The sequence below is a fragment of the Mastomys coucha genome, unplaced genomic scaffold (assembly GCF_008632895.1).
Source record: "Mastomys coucha isolate ucsf_1 unplaced genomic scaffold, UCSF_Mcou_1 pScaffold16, whole genome shotgun sequence".
Taxonomy (NCBI): domain Eukaryota; kingdom Metazoa; phylum Chordata; class Mammalia; order Rodentia; family Muridae; genus Mastomys; species Mastomys coucha.
Genome location: NW_022196898.1, coordinates 52,848,960 through 52,870,612, shown reverse-complemented (window position 1 = coordinate 52,870,612; position 21,653 = coordinate 52,848,960). Strand labels below are relative to the sequence as shown.

Below are 21,653 nucleotides of genomic sequence, written 5' to 3'. Positions count from 1 at the left end.
CAAGCAAATCAACCACAACAACTAAGAGAGTAAGTTTGCAGATACAGAATATTCCAAGCTAAAGAAGTATAAAGCTATACACTGGGCCTGGAGAGATGGACGCAGTGTGTGAAGTGTTTGCTGAGCATGAGGACCCAACGGGATCCCTCATCTACATAAAAGCCAGATAAGGCAACTTCTGTAATTCTATGCTAGAGAGGGAAAGACAGGCAGATCCTGGGGTTGATAGCCAGCCATTCTGGGCAAAATGGTTAGCTCCAGGAACATCATCAAATCCTATCTCAAAAAGTAAGGTGTGGGGGGCTAGAGGGAAGATTTGTCATTTGTTACTCTCACAGAGAACCCCAGATGTTTTCCAGCACCCATTCACAGCTCCATTTCTAGGGGATCCAGTGCCTTCTTCTGATCTCCTTAGGCACTAGGCACATAGGTGATATGTAGACATACATGCAGGCAAAACACTCATACACATAAAACAATATAAATAAATATAAAATAATAAGGTATTAACTTATAGATTGTTTGAACATGCTTGTATGGGCACATCTATACACACACACACACACACACACACACACACACCAAATCATACAGCATGCTCAGGCTAGCACAGAGTAAGGATTAGAAGAAAGACTACAAAATAAAAACTGAGGAGCCCCTGTCATGGTAGCTCACATCTTCGACCAGAGCACTTGAACTATCCGTGTATCTGGTATGCATCTCAAAACCCTTCGGCCTCTAGACAGTCTTAGAGACAGTAGCCTTTTTCCTGTCTTCAAGTGGTAGTGAGAGAGAGAATAATCTCCCACCCCTTCTTTTAACAATCCTATTAGACCAAGGGTTCACCTTTACGATGTCACTTAACCTTTACCCTCTTGTAGATAGGCCAGAGTTCCTTCAAACTTGGCTAAAGATGATTTTCAACTCCTGATCCTTCTGCCTCAATTTCCCACATGCTAGTATTACATGTGTTAGACATGTTTTGTTTGGTAGTGCTGGGAATTGAACCAGGGCCTTGTGCATGCTAAATACTTCTGAACAGTGTAGGGTGAGTTAAGAGAAGTGAGGGCTTTTCTTTTTCCTAATGAATAAAAGGTAAATATGATGGCTAAAACCAGAATAAGCAGCTTGGACCATGTGTTAAAAACTGCATCTGGCTGGGCATTGTACCACACCCCTCTAATCTCAATACTTTGGAAGCAGAGGCAGAAGGATCTCTCTGAGTTTGAGACCAGTTTAGTATGCAGAGTGCCAGGCCAGTCAGGGCTACACAATGAAATTCTCAATAAATAAACAAACAATTTGAGTCTGGGATGACAGGCTACACAGAAGGGGTCTGAGACTTTGAGGATAACTGCACTCTATGCCAGCCATGGCTTACCTGCATTTACAGGAAAGAAGGCTGTCTCTGTGTTTTATTCTATTTGGACTACAATGACAAGAACAACAGAGATATATTTCTTTTTGTTTTGGAGGCTGGAAAATCCATGATCAAGGAGCTGGCAGAGTTAGTGCCTAGTTTGTAAATGGCCCTTTCCTATTATTTCCTCATAAAGTGATAAGAGTAAATAGCTCTCTGGGGTCTCTTTCCTCAGGACATTAATTCTATCCATGAGGGTTCTACATCATGATCTGATCACTTCCCTAAGCCCTACCTCCTAATATCATTACATGCAAAGGGAGCATAAACATACAAACTCCTTACTCTATTGTTTTCAGACTGATTTTCTTATCCTCTGTAAAGAAATCAATCTTAATTATACCGCTCTGGAAATACCAAATAAAAAAAAAAATCACCTGATAGATGGTGGTGTCTGAGGGTTTCACTTTCTCTGCTGTTGGCAGGAGAGCCCGGCTCTGAAATGCTACTCTCTGTTCCTCCCATCAGTGGCCGTAAATGGCTTATAGACACTTGTTCAATAAAAGATGTACCATGCTTATGGAAATACCACCATTCAAATATCTGTAATAGAGAAAAACATTATCCCACTTAAGATGTAATTCATAAATAGAAATTAAAGAGATGTTCTTATTCAGTTCAGTACTCCACATGCACAACCTGCTCTTGGGTGGTGAAAGAGTGAGCAGAAGAAAAAAATCCAAAGACAGATGCCATGCAAAAGTGAGATACCTTCTTACGACTTGTCATGAAGTTTAGACAATCTTAGGCAACACGCCATACTTGCTAAAAGGCATTAAAGAATACTAAGAGTGAGTCAGATGTGACCGCACCTGCCTCTAGTCTCGACTCCTAGCACACAGAGGCAGGAGGATCATAAATTCCAGGCCAGCACAGTGGGAAGTTTCAATAAGGAAGGAATGGTATCTAATCCCTAGCAGACCTTTTCACCTCTCATTTGATTCTACTTGCAGCACAATTCAAAACTAAAGCAATTAATATTAGACTAGGATCAAGCTTCCATGCCTCACACCTATTTATTGTGTGTATTGGGCAAGCCAATTAATCTCTAACATCTCAGAGCCTCAGTTTCCTTACCTAGTGAATTTAACTAATAAGAATCCTGGGCTAGCAAGATGGCTCAGCGGGTAAGAGCACTGACTGCTCTTCCAAAGGTCCTGAGTTCAGATCCCAGAAACTACATGGTGGCTCACAACCACCCGTAATGAGACCTGACTCGCCCTCTTCTGGTGCATCTGAAGACAGCTACAGTGAATTACACTGGAGTGAGCGGGGCTGGCAGGTTCAATTCCCAGCAAACACACACATGATGGCTCATGGCCATCTGTACAGCTACAGTGTACTCATACACATAAAATAAAAAAATAAATAAATCCTAATTAAGGGGGCTGGTGAGATGGCTCAGCGGGTAAGAGCACCTAATGATCTTCCAAAGGTCCTGAGTTCAAATTCCAGCAACCACATGGTGGCTCACAACCACCCATAATGGGATCTGACGCCCTCTTCTGGTGCATCTGAAGACAGCTACAGTGTACTTATGTATAATAATAAATAAACCTTTGGGCTGGAGCATGCAGAGGTCCTAAAAGGCTCACAGCCATCTGTACAGCTACAGTGTATACTCATATACATAAAATAAATAAATAAATCTTAAAAAAAGAATCCTAATAAAGGCTTTCTTAATTAAAAAGCACTAGTCTAATATTCAGCAATGCTATTAACATGGTTGAGACAAGTTCTTTCCCAGATTCAACTATTTGAAAATCAGGATATTTACTTCATTGTATTTCTGTGGCTTACTCATAAATACAAACTAAACTCTCTGAATTTTGAAACTTTATCTCAAACATTAAAAAAAAAAAAAAAAAGGTCAAAGACCAGGGTAGTGTGGTGGTTCACACCTTTAACTCTAGTACTCAGGAGGCAGAGGCAGGTGGATCTCTGAGTTTAAGGCCAGCCTGGTCTACAGAGTGAATTCCAGGATAGCTAAGGCTACACAGAGAAACCCTGTCTTGAAAAACCAACAGAGAAAAAAAAAAAAAAAACTCCAATATTTTAGCTGTCGGTGGTGGTGCATACCTTTAATCCTAGAAATTGGGAGGCAGGGGCAGGCAGAACTCTGTGAGTTCAAGGCCAGCCTGGTCTATAGAGTGAGTTCCAGGACAACCAAAGCTACACAGAAAAACTCTGTCTCAAAAAAACAAAACAAGGGGCTGGTGAGATGGCTCAGCGGGGAAGAGCACCGACTGCTCTTCGGAAGGTCATGAGTTCAAATCCCAGCAACGACATGGTGGCTCACAACCACCCATAATGAGATCTGATGCCCTCGTCTGGTGCGTCTGAAGACAGCTACAGTGTACTTACATATAATTAAAAACAAAACAAAACAAAACAAACAAAAACAAAACAAAAACACAAATGAACAAAAAAATTAAAAAACAAAAAATAAAAAAGTAAAGAAATATTGCAATTCCTACTAAAGCTGTACAGCACCACCTACAGATGAGAAAAAAGAACAGGAAAAAATGGTATGATAAATATTTAATACTATTAGCTGTAATAGAATTTTCCCAAGTATACAATAAAAAAACACTAGAACCTAGAGATGTTAATGAAGAACATATTTTAAAAATATTTTTGAAATGGAAAGTAGTATCTGATTGAAGCAAAAACTGAGTTAAAGTCAAATGTGGTCCCTTACTGTGCGGCTTCTCAGAATAACAGCCGAAAGTCAGTCAGTGCTCCCTGTGCCTTCACGTTATAAATGTTGGCAAGTATTATCTCATTTAGTTCCCATAGTCCTGTGAAATGAATACTACTATCGTTCCATAAACAGATATTCAGGATATTTACTTCATTGTATTTCTGTGGCTTACTCATAAATACAAACTAAACTCTCTGCATTTTGAAACATTTGGGGCTTTGAGTAAGTGAATGTTAAATTCCAGACATAAGTTATAGTCTGCCCAATGCTATCAAAATTGAAATGTTGCAAGATTATATATAAAACCTGTATATCCAGGGGCTGGAGATATAATTCATTTGTTAAGTACTAGTATACCCAGGACCTAAGTTCCGGTCTCAGCACTGCATAAACTGGAATGATGAGGAATATTTGTACAGCAGAAGGAAGAGGACCAGGCAGTCAAGGCCACCCAGACTACACAAGCTCAAGCCAACTAGCTTACAAAAGATCCTGTTTCTAAAGTAATCAATTCTGTATATTCAGATTCTCTTGAAACCATTTGAAAAATGGAAAAATTTGATAACAGTAGTTATAAAATAACCCATTTCATTAATTTCTGTGTGAAAGACTCATGTTTCCATATTTGTACATGTGTGATGCACATGTGTATAGAGGTCATGGGTCTCTTCAGTCACTTTCTACCTTACTTTCTGAGATAAGGTCTTTCACTGAACCTGGACTTTATTTGTTTGGCTGGTTTAGCTGGCCAGCAAGCGAGCCCCAGGAGCACTCTTGTCTCCAGCTCCCAGATCTGGAATAACAGGGGGTCTGAATCCAGGTCTCCATGTTTACATGGCAAGCATTTTATTGACTAAGCCATCTCCCTGGCCCCTCATTCATTTTGAAATAATAACATAGAAGCTTTGGTCATTAAACTTCTAATCCATCTCAACCAACCTTCCCTGGATTAGAGTATACAGGGTATTTTGTTTTTTGTTTTTAATCATTACATGTATGTGTATATGAGTGTGCATGCACACAAAAGTGGTAATCAGAGGACTTGCAGAAGTTGGATCTCTCTCTTCTCACCATATATGTTTGTGAGATTAAACTCAAGCCATCAGTCAGGCTTGGCAGCAAGCATCTTCACCTGCTGAGCCATCTGCCACCCTGTATACAAGTTTTTAATATGTAGTAAATGAAGTCGGGCATGGTAACTCACCCCTATAGTCCTAACATTCAGAGATAGAGGCAGGAGAACCACCTTGGGTTCAAAGCCATCTTAGACTACATAATGAGACCCTGTCTCAAAAAGAAATCTAACATGCAATAAATACTACCACTCTCTCTAAAAGACGTTAGGTAAGGAAACATGGTATTTCTCAAACTTGTTTCTCTAGGTTAACTTTTTCCAACTATCAAACACATTTTGGAAATCCTAACAAACACTTATAGGTTTGTAAATACATAAACAATCTTTAAATGAATACCAAAATAGAGGTGAAGAAAATAGAAACTACTTACAAATATTAGTCCAGATATCAAAGAAGATGTCCCTGTAAGTGCCACATAGAACTTGGGTGTCAGGGAACTTAAAAACCCTGTCACTGTTAAAAGAGAAAACATTAAAGTTTTTACAAAGTAAAAATTTGAAGTCCATTGCAATCATGCAAGTATGTTTCAATGGAGGGAGGTAAGCAGTGAAGAAGCTTGGCTTCTGATGAGGTTATGTTCAAATGAGCCTATAGATTGAAAATACAACAGGTAAAAATGTAGGCTACATCTCTAACCTTCCAGCTGCCATTACTCAGCAACATAATGCTGTGGATAGCACTGCTTTACTGTTTCTGCCCAGTATCATAGAGATCATGATGGGAAAAGATCAAAATCCAAAAGTTCTACTGGATGCAGACAACTTTTCCACTATTGCAAAGCTCAAAAATTCTAAGCTGACTGCCCTAAGTCAGTAACTGTCTACATTAATACCTAAAGTGAAATTCATTTGAAAAAGTTATTAAAACAATAGTGACTTTAAGTCTCCATTGTCTGATATCTTGAGACTCTCCTCTGGGGGTTTACACTGTTGTTTAGTTAAATAAGAAGTAAGTCAAAATGAGTGTGTACAAGGCCCTAGGACCAATACCTAGGGTCAAAGAAAGAAAAAAAGAAAAGAAAATCAAGTTACAGTGAGATAATTTAGCCTAGTTATCTGAAAATCTAAAATACAAGCCATAAGTTAGATAAGAACTTTAGCAAATATATAAGGATAAAAAGCTAGACGCACTTTCACAATATAGTCCGAGCTGGTCTCAAACTTACTATGTGGTTGAGGATGGATGGCCTTGAACAAGTGATATATCTGTATGTACCCAAGTACTGGGATCACAAGCATGTAACAGCATTCCTGGTTTATGGGTGCTATGGACTGAAGTCCAGGACTTCCTGTATGTTAGGGAAGTACTCTATCAACTGAGCTACATCCTTAGCCCCAATTTTGTGTTCTAAAAGAAACAAAAATCTGTAATAGTCAACTGCTTTCATCTGAATGGTATATGTATTTAAAACATAGCCAATAAGCCAAAGTTAGCAGGCTTGATAGTTCAAACCTGCAATGCTAACATTCTGGAGGCTGAGGCAGGAAGGTCTCCAGCTCAAGGATATCCTGGACTATAAAGAGAGATGGTGTATAAAAACAATTTTTAAAGCCAGGCTAGCTAGTATATGTCTCTAAATCCACCACTTAACAAGTGGCTCAAGGGACCAGGAGCTCAAGCTCACTCTTGGCTACATCCTGGCCTCAAACAAGAAGCAGCAGAAAAATAAATGACAAACTTAATGAATAGCATTTTAATGAGCACACAAATTACCAGTAAGCATTTCATCAACGTATTCCAGACAAATTAAACAATATGTGATACCTATCTTCTAAAATACACGAAGCATTTTAGAACATTATCCTTTCATGTCATCTCAGGAGACAGAAAAGGGAGACCACTGCCTTCTCAAAGGACAGACAGAAAAATTAACAAAGTCAGCATCTAACAGAAATATTTCCATCTCCTTCTGAGGCTGCAGAAAGAAATACTGCAATAACACCACAGCAGGTCCAGGACCCCATCTTTTCATCCTACCTATGGCTAGGGAACAGTATTTGCAGAATCCGCATGGATCAACACTGCTAACAAGTTTTTAAAACTTTAGCCCAGACTACATGACAAATATTGTACAACTGCCGAAGGTAAATATTAAACAAACCCACCGTTGTCTGTGCTTCTCTCTCCTCCCCCTTTCCTGTACTATCTTATGACTCGTGATAAAGTCTAAAGGATAAAAAGATTACAAAAAACGTTTTTTTAATTGAACTGTCTTACAATATAAGTATGGTCCATTAAAGTAATAGCATTTTCTATCTTGTATGACATGTGCTTGTCTTGGTTTTCTAGGTGTGGGTTCTTTAAGTTAGGCAGCTGGAGACTCAAACGTAGAATTTTTCATGGGGCTTTGCAAACGATAAGAACGAATATAAATTGTGTGTGCATATCTGGGAATGCTCTCCTTCTGTCTTACCACCTGAAGCTTGCAGCGTGTCAGGTAGCTTTTCCGTGGTAACGTAGACAGAACAGAGAGGGCGAACCTTCGAGGCTCTAGGGAGGGGCCGATAAACTGCAGCACAGGTTTAACAATCAGCTGCCCGGTTGTTGTGGCCCAAGAGAAAACAAAATAAACCCACTGGAGCATGCAACACCAATTTCCCTTCTGCAAAGCCCTCCATGACTCCCCGAGAATCTCTGATCTTTGGCGCTTGTCCCCGGCTGTCCAGGAGGTTTGGGCCTCTCACCCGCTGTCACGTTGTCACACAGCCTCAGCGGGACCCTCAGAGCGTAAAGCAGCCCCAGCCCCGCCAGGAACCACAGCGTGGACCCAGAGTTCGCCAACCCAGCCTTCAGCCGCTCTTTCCAGCCCAGCGGCGGGCCCAGGCCCAAGCCGGGAACAGGTGCATGGGGACACCCCACAGCCCGCGCGGCTTCCGCGAAGTAGTCTCCGTCCGCCATCTTGCGGCTCCGGCAGGCGCCGGGACCTGGGAGGGGAGAAGGGCCGGAAACCCGGAGTTGGGAATCCTGGGATAGTGGCGGACTTGAAGCTGGCCTCTGTCTAGGCTGAGTCCTGGGGAACTGGACGGAGATCTGGAAGGTGTCGGAGCACGGTGGCCGACAGAGGGGCTACCTAGTCCTCTGGGAGGACGGGGAAGGATCTGATGGTGGCACTTATTCTGCAAGATACGGACTCAGTGTGGCGCTGGAGGGAAGTGGTTTTTGTTCCATACGTGGTTGAGGGTCACCTTTCGCCCTGTGCCGGGGTTGGAAAAGTACTGATGTCTCGTAGAGCCGAGCAACTCTTAGTGCACTGGACTCAGGAGACCCACGGGATCAGAAAAACTTATAATAAAGTGTAGGAACTGCTACTTGACCAGAGGGAGTCCAGGCGCCACGGACAGTCGAGACACGCCACCAAGCATGCCAGGACGAATGGGAAAGTGACTGAAATTCAGTGAGGAGAAGGATGTTCAGACTGTAAAGCCCTGAGGGGCAAAGCCTACTTCCTAGAACGCCGACTCTAGGCTGTCATGCCCGCGCGGAACTGACATGGCGCCCCCTTGGCCGGAGCTTCCGGGCGGGTCCTTCCGACGGCCCCCTCGGTGATTCCACCACTCAGCTTCCTTCCCGACCTGCCTCGCGCCGGCCCGCCGGGCTGGGCCAGAGCAGCCAAGATGGCCGACTTTGAGGATCGGGTGTCGGATGAGGAGAAGGTAAGGGGTCCGCCTCTCTCTTTTACTTCCTCCCCCGAGGGAGCCCAGGGGTCCGAGTCGGCAGCAGTGGGAAACTTGGCGGTGTCCCCAGGAAAAAGAAGGTTGTTTCCCGGTGCTGGCATATTCCGTCTGCACCCGGGATGCTTCCTTCCTGAAAGGAGCTTTCGTTTGCCTCACGGTGGCCCCAGTCCCCCATTCCTCAACTCTTCTTTTCATTCCGGACAGAACACAACCTTCCTTCAAAAGAGGAGACACTTTGCCCGATTGACTTTTAACTGTAGACTCTTTTCTGTAATTGTAAGAGAGGAGGTGAAGGTGATGTCGGGACGTGTCAGGCAGCAGTTATTTTACCGCTTTTGGCTGTTGGAACTCACCCATCCCCCCATTTATAGGTACGATTGGGGTTAGTTTAGAACGAGTCACTTCCTGATCAGAGTGGCCTTCTTAACTTCCCTTTTGCTCCTCCTTCCTCAGGAAGTGATTTTGCTGTCAGGACTCCTTGTCAGGGAGAGGTCCTCTGGTGGTGTCTGTCCACCTAACTACACGCCCTCGTCTTTTCTCAACTACTGACGACTAAACTAATTGGATAAAAATAAATCAGTAAACCTCGGGGGATTTGCTTAAGAATTTGACCAGCACCTTTATTCCTGCTTATGCTCTCTTGTGTGCACGTTTAGCCCCAAGGTGACTCTGTCCCTTCTGTCTTAACTATAATTTTTTTCAAAGTAGTTTTTTTTTTTTTTTTACTTCCTGTTAAACAGTGAGAAATGGCCAGCAGACTTTTTTCAACTCCAGAAAGGTTATGTAGTAAATAAACCTCACATTTAACACATTCAGTTTTGCTGAAACAACCCAACCCTTTTTTGATGACCTACTATGGTGCTTTATAGCTGTGTTTGTCAGAGTGTCGTTTGTGTACTTAGATCTTTAAAGATGTTTTAAATACAAGGGTGTATTCCAAATTTGATAGGATAACTTTTTCTGACAACATACATTTGCTAAACAGTTTGTCCAAAAAGGAAAGAAGTACTTGGTTCTTTAGTAAACACAGAATCTTGGGATTGCTAGAAGTTAGAATGGTCTCATTAGATAACTACTTATGGGACAAGAATATGTCTTTTGTTTCCTACAGTGCAGTGTTACAAAGAACGTGCCCTCCAATGTTCTATAAAATCTGCCTGTGTTCTTAGAAAAAGAAATTGAAGATTGTTGGGGAGGGAACAGATTGTTTTTGATCACTTCTTCAAAAAGAATAATTTAATATACACCTGTGTATGAATGGGCCACTGTCTTTAAATGCTAAGAAAGGTGCTTAACACCTTTATAAACCACTTAACGGGATCCAGGAGGGCAGTTTGTTGGTAGATGTTGCACTTCACATGTGCAACATCCTGTGTTTGAACTTCGGCGTTAGCGGGACAAAAACTGAAAAGCCACCAAATAACACTTTAGTATTGATTTCTCTTATTTGGACATTGAGCATTATAAATGTTAAAGACCTAGGAAATCAAAACTAACACTGGAAAGAAAACTGACAACGTTTATTGTAAAGCAAATACTTTTGGTTCACATAACGTTAAGTTAGAGTGAAATTTTTTATTCCTTTTCTTGAGACTGGGTCTTGTTTGGTTTGTGTAGACCTCTCACTATACAGCCTATAGAGTGATCCCGACCCCTAGTCTGCTTGTCTCTGTCTCTCAAATACTGCTGTTACAGGTGCATACCATCACACTTAACTTTATTGCTTAGTTTTAATAATGATAGAACAAGCCAATCATAACTAGTAAATCTGCCCCAGAATTTTTTATAAATCCCATTCCTATTTTAGTAAAGAGCTTGTTTTTGTTTTGTTTTCTATTTTTGGGATGAATTATTGCTATGTAGCCCGAGCTGGTCTGTAGAGTGAACTGATCTCTAGTTTGTCCTGTCTCTGCCTCCCACGATTCTGGGTTTAATGGAGGTTTGTTTTGGTTTGTTTTGTGTTTAGTTGGCTACATTATCTTTATTGGTGTAGATAATATAGTATAACGATACAGTAAAAATCCTTATGATTTGAACCAGGCATGGTGGTACATGCCTTTAAACACTCAAGAGGCAGAAGCAGGTAGATCTCTGAGTTCAAGGCCAGCCTTGTCTACATAGTGAGTTCCAGGACTACATAGAAAGACCCTAGTAACTTAAGATTCCTGTCATTTTATTAGGTTCCTTTCTTCAGAGCTGACAGGCACATTCGTACCTCTCTAAATCTATGAGTAGAAAGAAATGGTTGCTTGGGGGGGTGGTGCTGGTACACATCTTTTTTTCCAGCACTTGGGAGGCAGAGGCAGGTGGATTTCGAGGCTAACCTGGTCTACAGAGAGTTCCAGGACAGCCAGGGCTACACAGAGAAACCTTGTCTCGGAAAGAAGGAAAAGAAAGGGCTTAGTAAAACTTCTTGATTTTTGAGCTTCTTACCTACTTTGCCTGCTTTTCCTTCTAATCTTTAGATTGATTTTAACAGAAATTAAAAGGGTAGGGGAAAAGGCTGGTCTTGGTGGTCCTGTCTATAATAATTACAGTTCTTGGGAGATAAAGACAAAGAGGACTAGGAATTCATGCCCATCCTTGACTACATGAATGAGATCCTTTCTTAAAAAAAGTGTTGGGGCTGGAGAGATGGCTCAGTGGTTAAGAACACTGAACTGCTCTTCCAGAAGTCATGAGTTCAAATCCCAGCAACCACATGGTGGCTTACAACCATCCATAATGAGATCTGACACCCTCTTCTGGTGTGTCTGAAGACAGCTACAATGTACTTACATATAACAAATAAATCTTTAAAAATTAATTAATTAATTAAATGCTTTAGGGTGGTGTGTGTTGAGAAAATATTTTACTAATTTGAATGTCTTGGGATTCATAAGCAAGTAACCCCTGATGAGATTTTTGCAGTAATTATTGTTTTGTTTACTTATTTTGATTTATTGAGACAAGTCCAAATTCTGTAGCTCAAGCTGATCTGGAACTCACTGTGTAGCCCAGACATAACTCCTATCTGACACTTCTGTCTCTTGGTCATTGGTGTCAGGCTTATAGTAGTGAGCCACCATCCAAGCAGTACAAACTAATCTTAAAAATCTTTCCTGGCCTGGTGACGCAGGTCTTTCATCCTAATTGCTTAGGAAGCTGAGGCAAGAGGATAGAAAAATGTAGGGTCTGCCCAGGCTACAGAGCAAATTGAAGTTCAGCCTGGCAAATGTGGTGAGACTGTCTCAAAAAAATGAAAGGGAGGTGGGAGATGAACTGGATATGTAGGTCAGTCAGTGGTAGAGCACTCACCAGCATCTGCAAAGTCCTGGCCAGGCCTCGGGTCTGCAGGAACAAAGTCCCCGACCAGGCCTCGGGTCTGCAGGATATTTGAGCGGTAGTTTCTACTTTAAATTCTTGAAAGAAATCCAGAATTTTCATTTTCTTCTTGTTGAAGGCTTCAAATACATTTGATTTGGGATAGGTATGTTTTGTTGTTATTGTTCTGTTTTAAATATGTATGGTGTGGTGCTAAAAGGAATAATTTAATAATCTTTGTATGTTTTGTAAAGCAGTAAGCCCTTACATAAGTTTGGCATTTGAGGCCTTTGATTTCTCTCAAGCATTTCAATAAAAGCAAGTAAAATCATTTTTATAACCCGCTGCTAAAGCTTTTATTTTATCACTTTAAAAGAGGAAGGGTTTTTTTTTTTGTTTTTGTTGTTGTTGCTACTGTTTTGTTTTGTTTTTATCTCCCCCCCCAGCCCCACCCTCCCACCCCTACCCTTATCCCCACCCCCACCTCGCTTCTGCATCATTACCTGAAATGGTCAGAATGAGCTGTTTAAACAAAGCAGGAAGTAAGAAGTGTAGTAACCGGCAGATAAGTGCTTCTAGTCTTATCCGGTACTTAAGTTTCTGGAAACTATTCCAGGTACTTATGCTTTTCAGTTAACTTGGTTCCAAATGCCTACCAAGACCAAGATGGCTTGATTAGGAAGTTTGAGGTATGAAATGAGTGATGCATTTTGGCTCTCTGCCTTACATGTTTTCTTTACTTCATGATTCAGCATTGGTTTGTTGTTTTTTTAATGTTCGGTTTGTTGTTTCCAGCAATGTGAAAAGAATTCTAGGATTAAACAAAACTGATTAGCATGGTTTTCCTTTTTAACCTAATAAATAAAATATGTGCATACACCTTTAAAAATACTGAGTAGTGGATCTGTATAATTTTAATTTAGACAGCGGTGTCATTTGTAAGAGTTTGTTTGGTTTAGCTCACAGTCTCCTCACACTCTTCGGGTACTCCTGTTTCAGCTTCCTGGGATGCTGGGATTATAAGCACGTGGCTATCACACATCACACCTGGCTTAAAGCTTTTTTGTTTAATTGCTTTGTTCTATTTTTTATTTATTTATTTATTTATTTATTTATTTAGAAATTTTCTTTATTTACATGCGAATTTCTCCTTTCCCAGTTTCCCCTCCAAAAACCAAAAAAACAAACAAAAACAAACCCCTGTTGCCTCCTCCCTCTTTGTTCTATTTTTAAAGCAAGATCTTAGTATGTAGCTCAGGCTAGCCTAGAATTGGTTATATAACCAAGGCTGCCCTCGAGCTGACATCCTGTCTCAGCCTCCAGAATGCTGGAATTACAAGTGTAAACTGTAAAAGCTGCTGCTGCCTCCTCCTCTTCTTCCTACTCCTTCTAGAAACAAGTTTATCAAATTATATAGTAGAGATGTAAAAAATATAAATAGGGCAGTGAGAGATGCTCAGTGAGTAAAGGTACTTGTTGGGCAAACCTGGTGCCTGAGTTCCCTGTCCGAAACACATGTAAATGTGAAGGGAGAGAAATGACCTCATAAAGCTGTCCCCTGACATCCACACATGTGCTTTGACAGATGCACACTCCCTCCCTACTTTAATAATAGCAACAGTTTTTAAATTTGTAAACAGAAGCTAGGATTTAAGAGCTTTGTTGGAGCATGTTAAAATCTACTTTTAGGATGGATATCCTCAATCATATACTTAACTAGATGAGTTTAGTCCTTGTAGGATGACTTTCTAAGTCATCAGTTAACATTTTATCATTTTCATCTTCATGCCCTTTAGTTAGCTCTACTGATGATAGAAGTCTTATAATTCCTTACAAAATCCTGAACCAGAACACAAAATCTAAAGAGATACTATCCACGTGACTATATGTTTATTATTATTTCTTTATAATGGTGAACTTCCATTGGAACCAGCCTTGGTATAAATGGGGTAGTAGTATTAGTCATAAACTGCAGACCCCAGGTCTCTCTGTCACTCAAGCCATTCATTTCATACTACACCATTTCCTATGAATTGTGAGTTAAAACCCAGCGCTAGGAACACCTTTAGTCCCAGCACTCTGGAGTCAGAGGCAGGTGGGTGCATCTACATACGATCAAGGCCAGCCTGGTCCACAGAGTTTCAGGACAGCCAGAACTACACAGAAAAGCCCTCTCTGGAAAAGAGAGAGGGCGGGGGATGGGGGGGCAGGAGGAGGAAGAAGATCTTTCTTTTAAAAATTGAAACATTAAAATGTTCCAGAGGTTCTTAGATTGTCTTCATTCCTGTGCTTCCTCTGATAACAAGCAGAGTTAGTTCTTTGGTAACTGGAATCATGACTTTTTATCTATTGCTTAGCACAACACCAAGAACATAATATAAGTTTACAGACTTAACTGTATGAAAAAGATCCATTGATTCCTAATAATTCTCGGTTGGCTCTTATAAAGTACATTTTCTGATAGTCTCTATGGTTTGAATGCCTTTTTGTATATCTTTATGTCTGAGCACTTGCTGCTGTTACTGGTGCTGTGCTAGGCCACTGCTGGGAACATTCAGCCCCCCAGCTCCCCCACCTGCCTCAGCAGGGTTTTCCTATAGATCTCATAAAGCTGCAACCCCTGTGTGCGCCATTGCTCCTGTGTATGTGTACCTACAAGGAGCCTTGCAAAGACCCTAAGGGAATTTCCTTTGTTTGATGAGTCCTTTCCTTTGGAAAAAAGACATACAACCAGGCATTCTTTGTGCCTTCCTTTGTCCAATGTACAAATTTCTTACATCTCTTTGCCAAAAATAAATAAACTCCTTATATATGGATCATGAAATTGAAAACCTAGATAGAGGAAATTAGTCATAATAGTGAAGGCAAAAGACTACTTGGTTTGTTGTTGTTTGAACTAGATTTCAGTATCCACATACTGTTCCTTACTGCATGTGGTCAGGATCTGGGCCTGATGTTTCCAGGTTCTTGGAGTCTTTAGCACGTGAAGATCTGCAGTGAAAGAAAACTTAATTCAAAAATGAAACCATCATACAGATCAGAAAAAAATAGTCACTCTCAACAGCTGGCCCATGAGTGAGAATAAGCGACGGCTCAAGGTTACTGCCTGAGCTGCCTTTATGGTCTCTAAAGGAGAGAGGTACTAAGGGCTGGAGCCAAGTCGGTTCCTGTTTTGATTGATAGGCTTGGGTTATGTAAGTCTTTGGACATTGGCATGTCCCATCCCATGATAATTTAAATTTTATTCATACTTATGCCTAATTATTCTTAGTCATAAGGTGGTCAATAGAAGATTTTCCCCCAAAAGTTCACTTAAGGTTACCATTTATTTTATTGGAAACACCCAAAACTAGTTAGGTCTGATTAATTTCCTATCTTTCCTACCTGAAAGGAAGTTTTTGATGATTTTCCAAGGGGAGAGAAGTTTACTTGGAGTGAATGGGAGTCCTAGTTGGCCAAAAGGTTGCTAGGTGGACTGTTAGAAGGGACTCGCATGTGCTTAGCACATTCCCATTAAGGGTTCTTGGTTGCCAAGTTCAGTGATATTAAAGGAGTGTAAGTATGTATGAGCATAGTGGTGAATGCCTTTGATCCCAGCTCTCTGGAGCCAGAGGTGGGTAGATCTTGTAAAGTCAAGGTCAGACCAGTTTACATAAAAATTTCAAGGCCATTAAGGACTACAGTGAGATCCTTTTAAAACAACACACATGCTTGTAAAGCCCAAGCCAAGTGGAGTTCAAGGTTGCAAAGCTATTCCTTATGCTTGTCTGCTTTATCCCCAGTAGCGCATTCTCTGGAACTTTGCCCTACCCATCCCTCCATTATTCTCTTACTTGCAGAAGAACACAAAATACCATTTTTCAGTACTGGAAATTGAACACAGGGCCTTGTGAATGCTAAAAAAGCATGCTACCACCAAATTATATCCAGCCCAAGAGACTCTTTTTCCTGTTTTTGCTTTTGGTTTTTGGAGATAGAGTCTCTTGTAGCCAGGCTGGCTTGGAGCTCATATAGAAAGGATTATCCTCTTGCCTTGTCTTAGGTTTGTTTTCTTCCTTCCTTCCTTCCTTTCTTTTTCCCTTCTTTGTTTCTTCCTTTCTTTCTTCCCTTCTTCCTTCCTTCCTAGATTTATCTATTTCATATATATATGAGTACACACCAGAAAAGGGCTTCAGATCCAATTATAGATGGTAGTGAGCCAACCTGTGGTTGCTGGGAATTAAAACTCAAGACCGCTGAGCCATCTCTCCACCCCACACCTAGTTACTTTTCTATTGCTATGAAGAGACACCATGACCATAGCAACTCTTATATAATTGGGGTTGGCTTACAATTCAGAGACTTAGTCTGTTATTGTCATGGCAGGAAGCATGCTGGCAAGCAGGCAGACTTTTAGTTCTGAAGAGGCAGCTGAGAGTTTTACTTCTTGACCGGAAGGCAGCAGGAAGTGACAATGACACTTCTGAGATTTCAAAGCCTACCAGCTAGTGACATAACTCCTCCAACAAAGCCACACCTACTCCAGCAAGGCCTCTCCTAGTAACTGTGCCACACCCTATGAGCCTATTGGAGCCGTTTTTATTCAGATGCTCAGTTATAGTAATAACTTATGTCTACACCTCCAGTGGGATTTTAGGCATTCACTACCACACCCTACCTTACCTTTCACTCAACCTGCCCACATCCCTGTACTGTTGTTTTCTTTGGAGGCCTTTTATTTTTCATTGTCTGTCTATGTTTAGCAAGCACTTCACCACTGAGTTATATATCCCCAGTCATTTATTTTGTTTTTTAACTTCTTTTTACTCTGTGTGTGTTGCCCCATAAACCAGAGGAGAAAATTTACAGCATGTTGGTTTCTTCTTCCACCGTTCCAGTTATAGAGATTGACCTTGAGGTATCAGGCTTGCCAGCAAGTGCCCTTTCCCATTGAGCCATTCCCCCCTGCCCTTTTATTTATATTTTGTAGCCCAAGCTGTCCTTCAACTCACAGAAATCTACCTGCCTTCAAAAGAACTACATATTTTAGTTTTTTGAGACAGATTCTGTCTATTAGCCTTAGCTGTTCTGGAGCTTGCTATGTAGACCAGGCTGGCTTCAAATTCACAGATTTGCCTGCCTCTGCTTGCCTTCAGAATGCTGGGATTAAAGGTATATCACCCTTTCAGGCTCTTTAACTACATTTTTAGACTTATTTTCATCATTAATTTTTAAAATTGTGAATGTATATGTGGGGAGCAGGGGGAGGTATGCGCATATGAGTGTAGGTTCCCTGAAAGTCCAGAAGGACTTGGATACCATGATTCCATGCAGTTGGAGTTAAAGTCAGTTGTGAGGGCCCCTGCCGAACTCCTCACTGGGAGCTGGGAACTGAACTCAGATCTGCAAGAGCAATATGTACTCTCAGCTGCTGAGACTTCTCTCCAGCCCCCTTTACTTACAGCATTTTTAATTGTTCTTTCTGCCTCCAGCCTTTCCTTCCTTTCCATCTGGGTTACTATAAATTCTTCATGTTATACTACTCAGTTTTGAGCAGTATCTAAAATTTATCCTTACTACTGCTTGCCCATGCATATTTTAAGTTGTGAGATACAGTAATCTGAGTGAAGCAGACGTTACTGTGGAAGGCATAGTGTAACATAAAAGCAGGAAGGCTGTATCAAAGAAAGGTGGTAGGTTTTTTAAATGGACAGACTTTGCCTTGTGAATTATATTGCAGGAGGAGTTCAAGATATGGTTTCTTTGTATAGTTGTGACTACCCTGGAATTCACTCTGTAAATGAGGCTGGGCTTGACCTCAAACTCAGAGTTCCAACTGCCTCCTGAGCTCTGGAATTAAAGGTGTGCACCACCATTGTGGAGCCTATATGGCTGTCTGTCTGTCTGTCTGTCTGTCTGTCTAACTTCATCTTTAGTGCCACTTCAGTGCCTGGGATCTAATGAACTGTTTTTTGTTTGCATTCCTTGTTTTGAGTGAATGAACAGATCACTTAACACAAAGGTCAGAGCTTTTAAAAGAGGACATATAACTCAAAATTTGTAATACCTGGCCATTTGCTTAAGAGATAAAATCATGTATTGTGCCTAAGTATAGTTTATCTCATTGGATAGTTAAAACAGTCCTCAATCAATGTGCATAGGAATTATACTAACAAATAAAGAAACTAAATCCAAGCAATTGAGTAGGAAAGATGTCATGGGAAACAGTTTGATTCCCAGTAACTTCAAAGAAAAGTAAAATTGGTTTAAGGGTATATGTTTACTTTAGAATGTCATAAACATATGTACCAGATCCCAAAGGCAAATGCTATTTCCCACTGTTGTGTGACCCTCCAGCACAGGCTCTTACTGCTAACCCTACCTTCTCTTTAGCATTTTAATAGTTCAAATGTTTTATGAAAATTTATTTATTTATGTTTTATGTGTATGAGGGCTTTACTAACATGTCCCAACAATTTTCCTGTCTTTCTGTTCTGCTTCAGTTCTTTAAATATCTGGGTAGATCTACTAATTAAACCACTAGGGTCCTTTCCATTCCTCTATATATACTTGTTGCATTTATGATCAGATAGGACTTTTCTTAATCTTCACTTAGGTTGACATAACATTCTAAATTTTGTTAACTTAAAAAAGGAATAACAGCTGGGCAGTGGTGGCGCACGCCTATGATCCCAGCATAGCACTTGGGAGGCAGAGGCAGGCGGATCTCTGAGTTCGAAGCCAGCCTGGCCTACAGAGTTCCAGGACAGCCAGGGCTATACAGAGAAACCCTGTCTCAAAAAACCAAAAAAAAAAAAAAAAAAAAATTCTGGATGTTTTAGAGCCCAGAATGAAGATGATCTTCTTCTAACTCAGTGCTTGGAGACATAAAAATGGTTGGGAACGGTAGCTATAAAATAGACAGCTGTTTTGTTTTGTTTGAATGAGTCTGAGCTTACTGTGTAGACTATGCTGCTCTCAAACTCAAAGAGATCCCCCAGCCTCTGCCAATTGAGTGCTAGAATTAAAGGCAAGTGCCACTAAGCCCAGCGTTTTTGTTTTGTTTTGTTTTCCTTATAGTAAACTTTATGCTTAAGTGTATCATTTTTAGACAGTATAGTATGAACTGGTATAACATATAGTGGTAACTCCTATTAGGAAAAATTATTTGGTACATGCTAAAATGGTAAGAAACTGTGCAAGATTGTGGCCACAAAGGAAAGATTATTCTCTACTCCTACTACAGCAGGACAGCTAGGATTTATAGCCAGAGGGCAGAGATTTGGGTATCAGTAGATGGAAAATAATTAGAGACATTAAAGGCCAGGTAATTCTTGCTGAAGACAGGCCCAGCTTGCATGCAACAAAGCCAAAGCAGTGAGATGTAGCACTTGTTAGATAGCAAAGGTGGACCTTTTCTTGCTGAGTTCAAGTTGTCAGACCTGCCTGGTAGGTTTTTTGTTGTTTTTGCATTTGATTTTGAAGCATGTGGTAAATCACCAAGAAACTGTCTAGAACAGTAAGTTTTATAGATGTAAATTCCAAACTGTTACAGATAAATAAGTAGGGAAGGTCAGCAAATTAATCTGTTTTAAAGTAGCACTTGCATTTTTAAAAAATTACCAATTCCAGCTGTCTTTGTATGCCCTTAATTAAAAATTTGCTAAAGTAAAATACACAACACACATTAAGCTGCAGAACCTCCTTATCAAATTTCTCTGCCCTCTTTTCATCTTGGCCTTGATCTTCTCAATTCTCAACCTTTGGAGGTGGCAGAAGAAAACTAACTCCTATGATCCTCTGACCTCCACAGGAGTGCACTCATGCACGCGCACACACACACACTCATACTTAAACAAAATATTTTTTAAAAAATTTAAAAATCAAACCATTGAGGCAAAGTATCTTTTGTTTTTAAAAAATGCATATGCCTATAATCTCAGAATTTAGGAGGCTGAAGCAAGATCTTCTCAAGTTTAAAGCCACATAGTGATTTTAAGGCTAGCCTTGGGGGTTACTGAGGCCTTATTTAGATGGATAGATGGATGAATAGATAGAAAGAACAGAGGAAGATGGAGAAGGAAGGAAAGAGAAGAACAAGAACAGCAGCAGCAGCAATAACAACAAAGTGTAAGCATTTGCTGGGCGGTGGTGGCGCACGCCTTTAGTCCCAGCACTTGGGAGGCAGAGGCAGGAGGATTTCTAAGTTCAAGGCCAACTTGATCTTCAGAGTGAGAGTTCCAGGACAGCCAAGGCTACACAGAGAAACCCTGTCTCAAAAAAGAAAAAAGGAAAAAAAAAAGGAAAGTCTAGGCATTTAATCCTGGCACTGGGGAAGCAAAGACTGGCAGATCTTTACTTGAAGATGGCCTGGTGGCATACTGAGTGAGTTCTAGGCCAGCTGTATAGTGAGGCTTTGTCTCAAAATAACAAACAAAATAAGAGAGCAACACTGTACAAAGTGACTCATATCTGTCTGTAATCCTAGTATCCAGGCACTTATAAGCTGAGGTAGTAGAATTGCTGAATTCAAGGCCAGCTTGTGTGTCCTGTGCTTGTGTATATCACATCCTAAATGTCTTCAAATGGGTAAATCTCCCTTAAGGAACAGCATTGGATTCTATGCAGACAGAGCTTCCTACCAGGATAGGAGTAAAGTTCATTCCTTTTAAGAAATGAAAGCCAACTATTTTTGTTCCTGATATTTCTGGGAAAGGAGTAGAATAAAAGCAAGCAAAATATAAAGGCACTGGTTTTTAGGTTTGTTTTTTGTTTGGTTGGTTTTGGTTTTTGGTTTTTTTGAGACAGGGTTTCTCTGTGTGTCCTGGAACTCACTCTGTAGACCAGGCTGGCCTCGAACTCAGAAACCCACCTGCCTCTGCCTCTGCCTCTGCCTCTGCCTCCCAAGTGCTGGGATTAAAGGCGTGCGCCACCACTGCCCGGCAAAGGCACTGTTTTTGACTACTGTTCTCTTTTCCTGAAATAAATATGCTATTTGAAAATATTTAAAAGAAAAAACTGAGAATATGTTACTACATTCAAGGAAAATTGAAGCAAGACATTTAGAAGAACATTTTGGTTAATAAAAGTATTGTTCTGCTAATTACTGGATATCAGAATGGTGGTGTGATGGAGTATATATGGTAATTATGATGCTATTATGCAAAGGTTTTCTGAAGAAAGAAGGTGGAGTCAGGAGTAGTTGGAGTTTAAGATCAGAGGAAGTAATTTCTTGGTAATTTGAATAGTTTATTCACCTTAATAATTTAAATTATCAGCTATCTTATTGTAACCTGTTATGGTAATAGTAACTGACATCTATTGAGCTTGTCCTATTTAAATATTCTGATAGTCTTGGCATTCAATCTTCAAAACAATTCAATTGGAAGAATATTGAGGATTTGAACCTAAGGTACATGCTATCTAAGCAAGCACGC

The 21,653-nt window shown here is 40.6% G+C and overlaps 2 protein-coding genes across 5 annotated transcripts in view; one reads left to right on the top strand and one right to left on the bottom strand.

Moving 5' to 3' along the window:
• St7l (suppression of tumorigenicity 7 like) overlaps window positions 1–8,258 on the bottom strand; it is a 68,587-nt gene extending 60,329 nt beyond the window's left edge. For 3 of the 4 annotated variants that reach the window (XR_004119743.1, XM_031375072.1, XM_031375073.1), the window contains exons 1-3: window positions 7,945–8,258; window positions 5,631–5,713; window positions 1,798–1,963 (exon numbers count right to left, since the gene is read on the bottom strand). Coding sequence is in view for 3 of the 4 variants with exons in the window: in XM_031375072.1 (XP_031230932.1) it covers window positions 1,798–1,963; window positions 5,631–5,713; window positions 7,945–8,158 (463 nt within the window). In the remaining variant the exon portion in view is untranslated. Of the gene's footprint in view, window positions 1–1,797; window positions 1,964–5,630; window positions 5,714–7,365 lie in introns of all 4 variants that reach the window. The other variant, XM_031375074.1, reaches the window with a different exon arrangement.
• Window positions 8,259–8,712: 454 nt separating this feature from the next.
• The window catches only part of Capza1 (capping actin protein of muscle Z-line subunit alpha 1), a 42,304-nt gene continuing 29,363 nt past the window's right edge, over window positions 8,713–21,653 (top strand). The window contains exon 1 of the mRNA XM_031375075.1: window positions 8,713–8,913. Coding sequence (XP_031230935.1) covers window positions 8,875–8,913 — 39 coding nt within the window. The 5' untranslated portion in view covers window positions 8,713–8,874. The remainder of the gene's footprint in view (window positions 8,914–21,653) is intronic.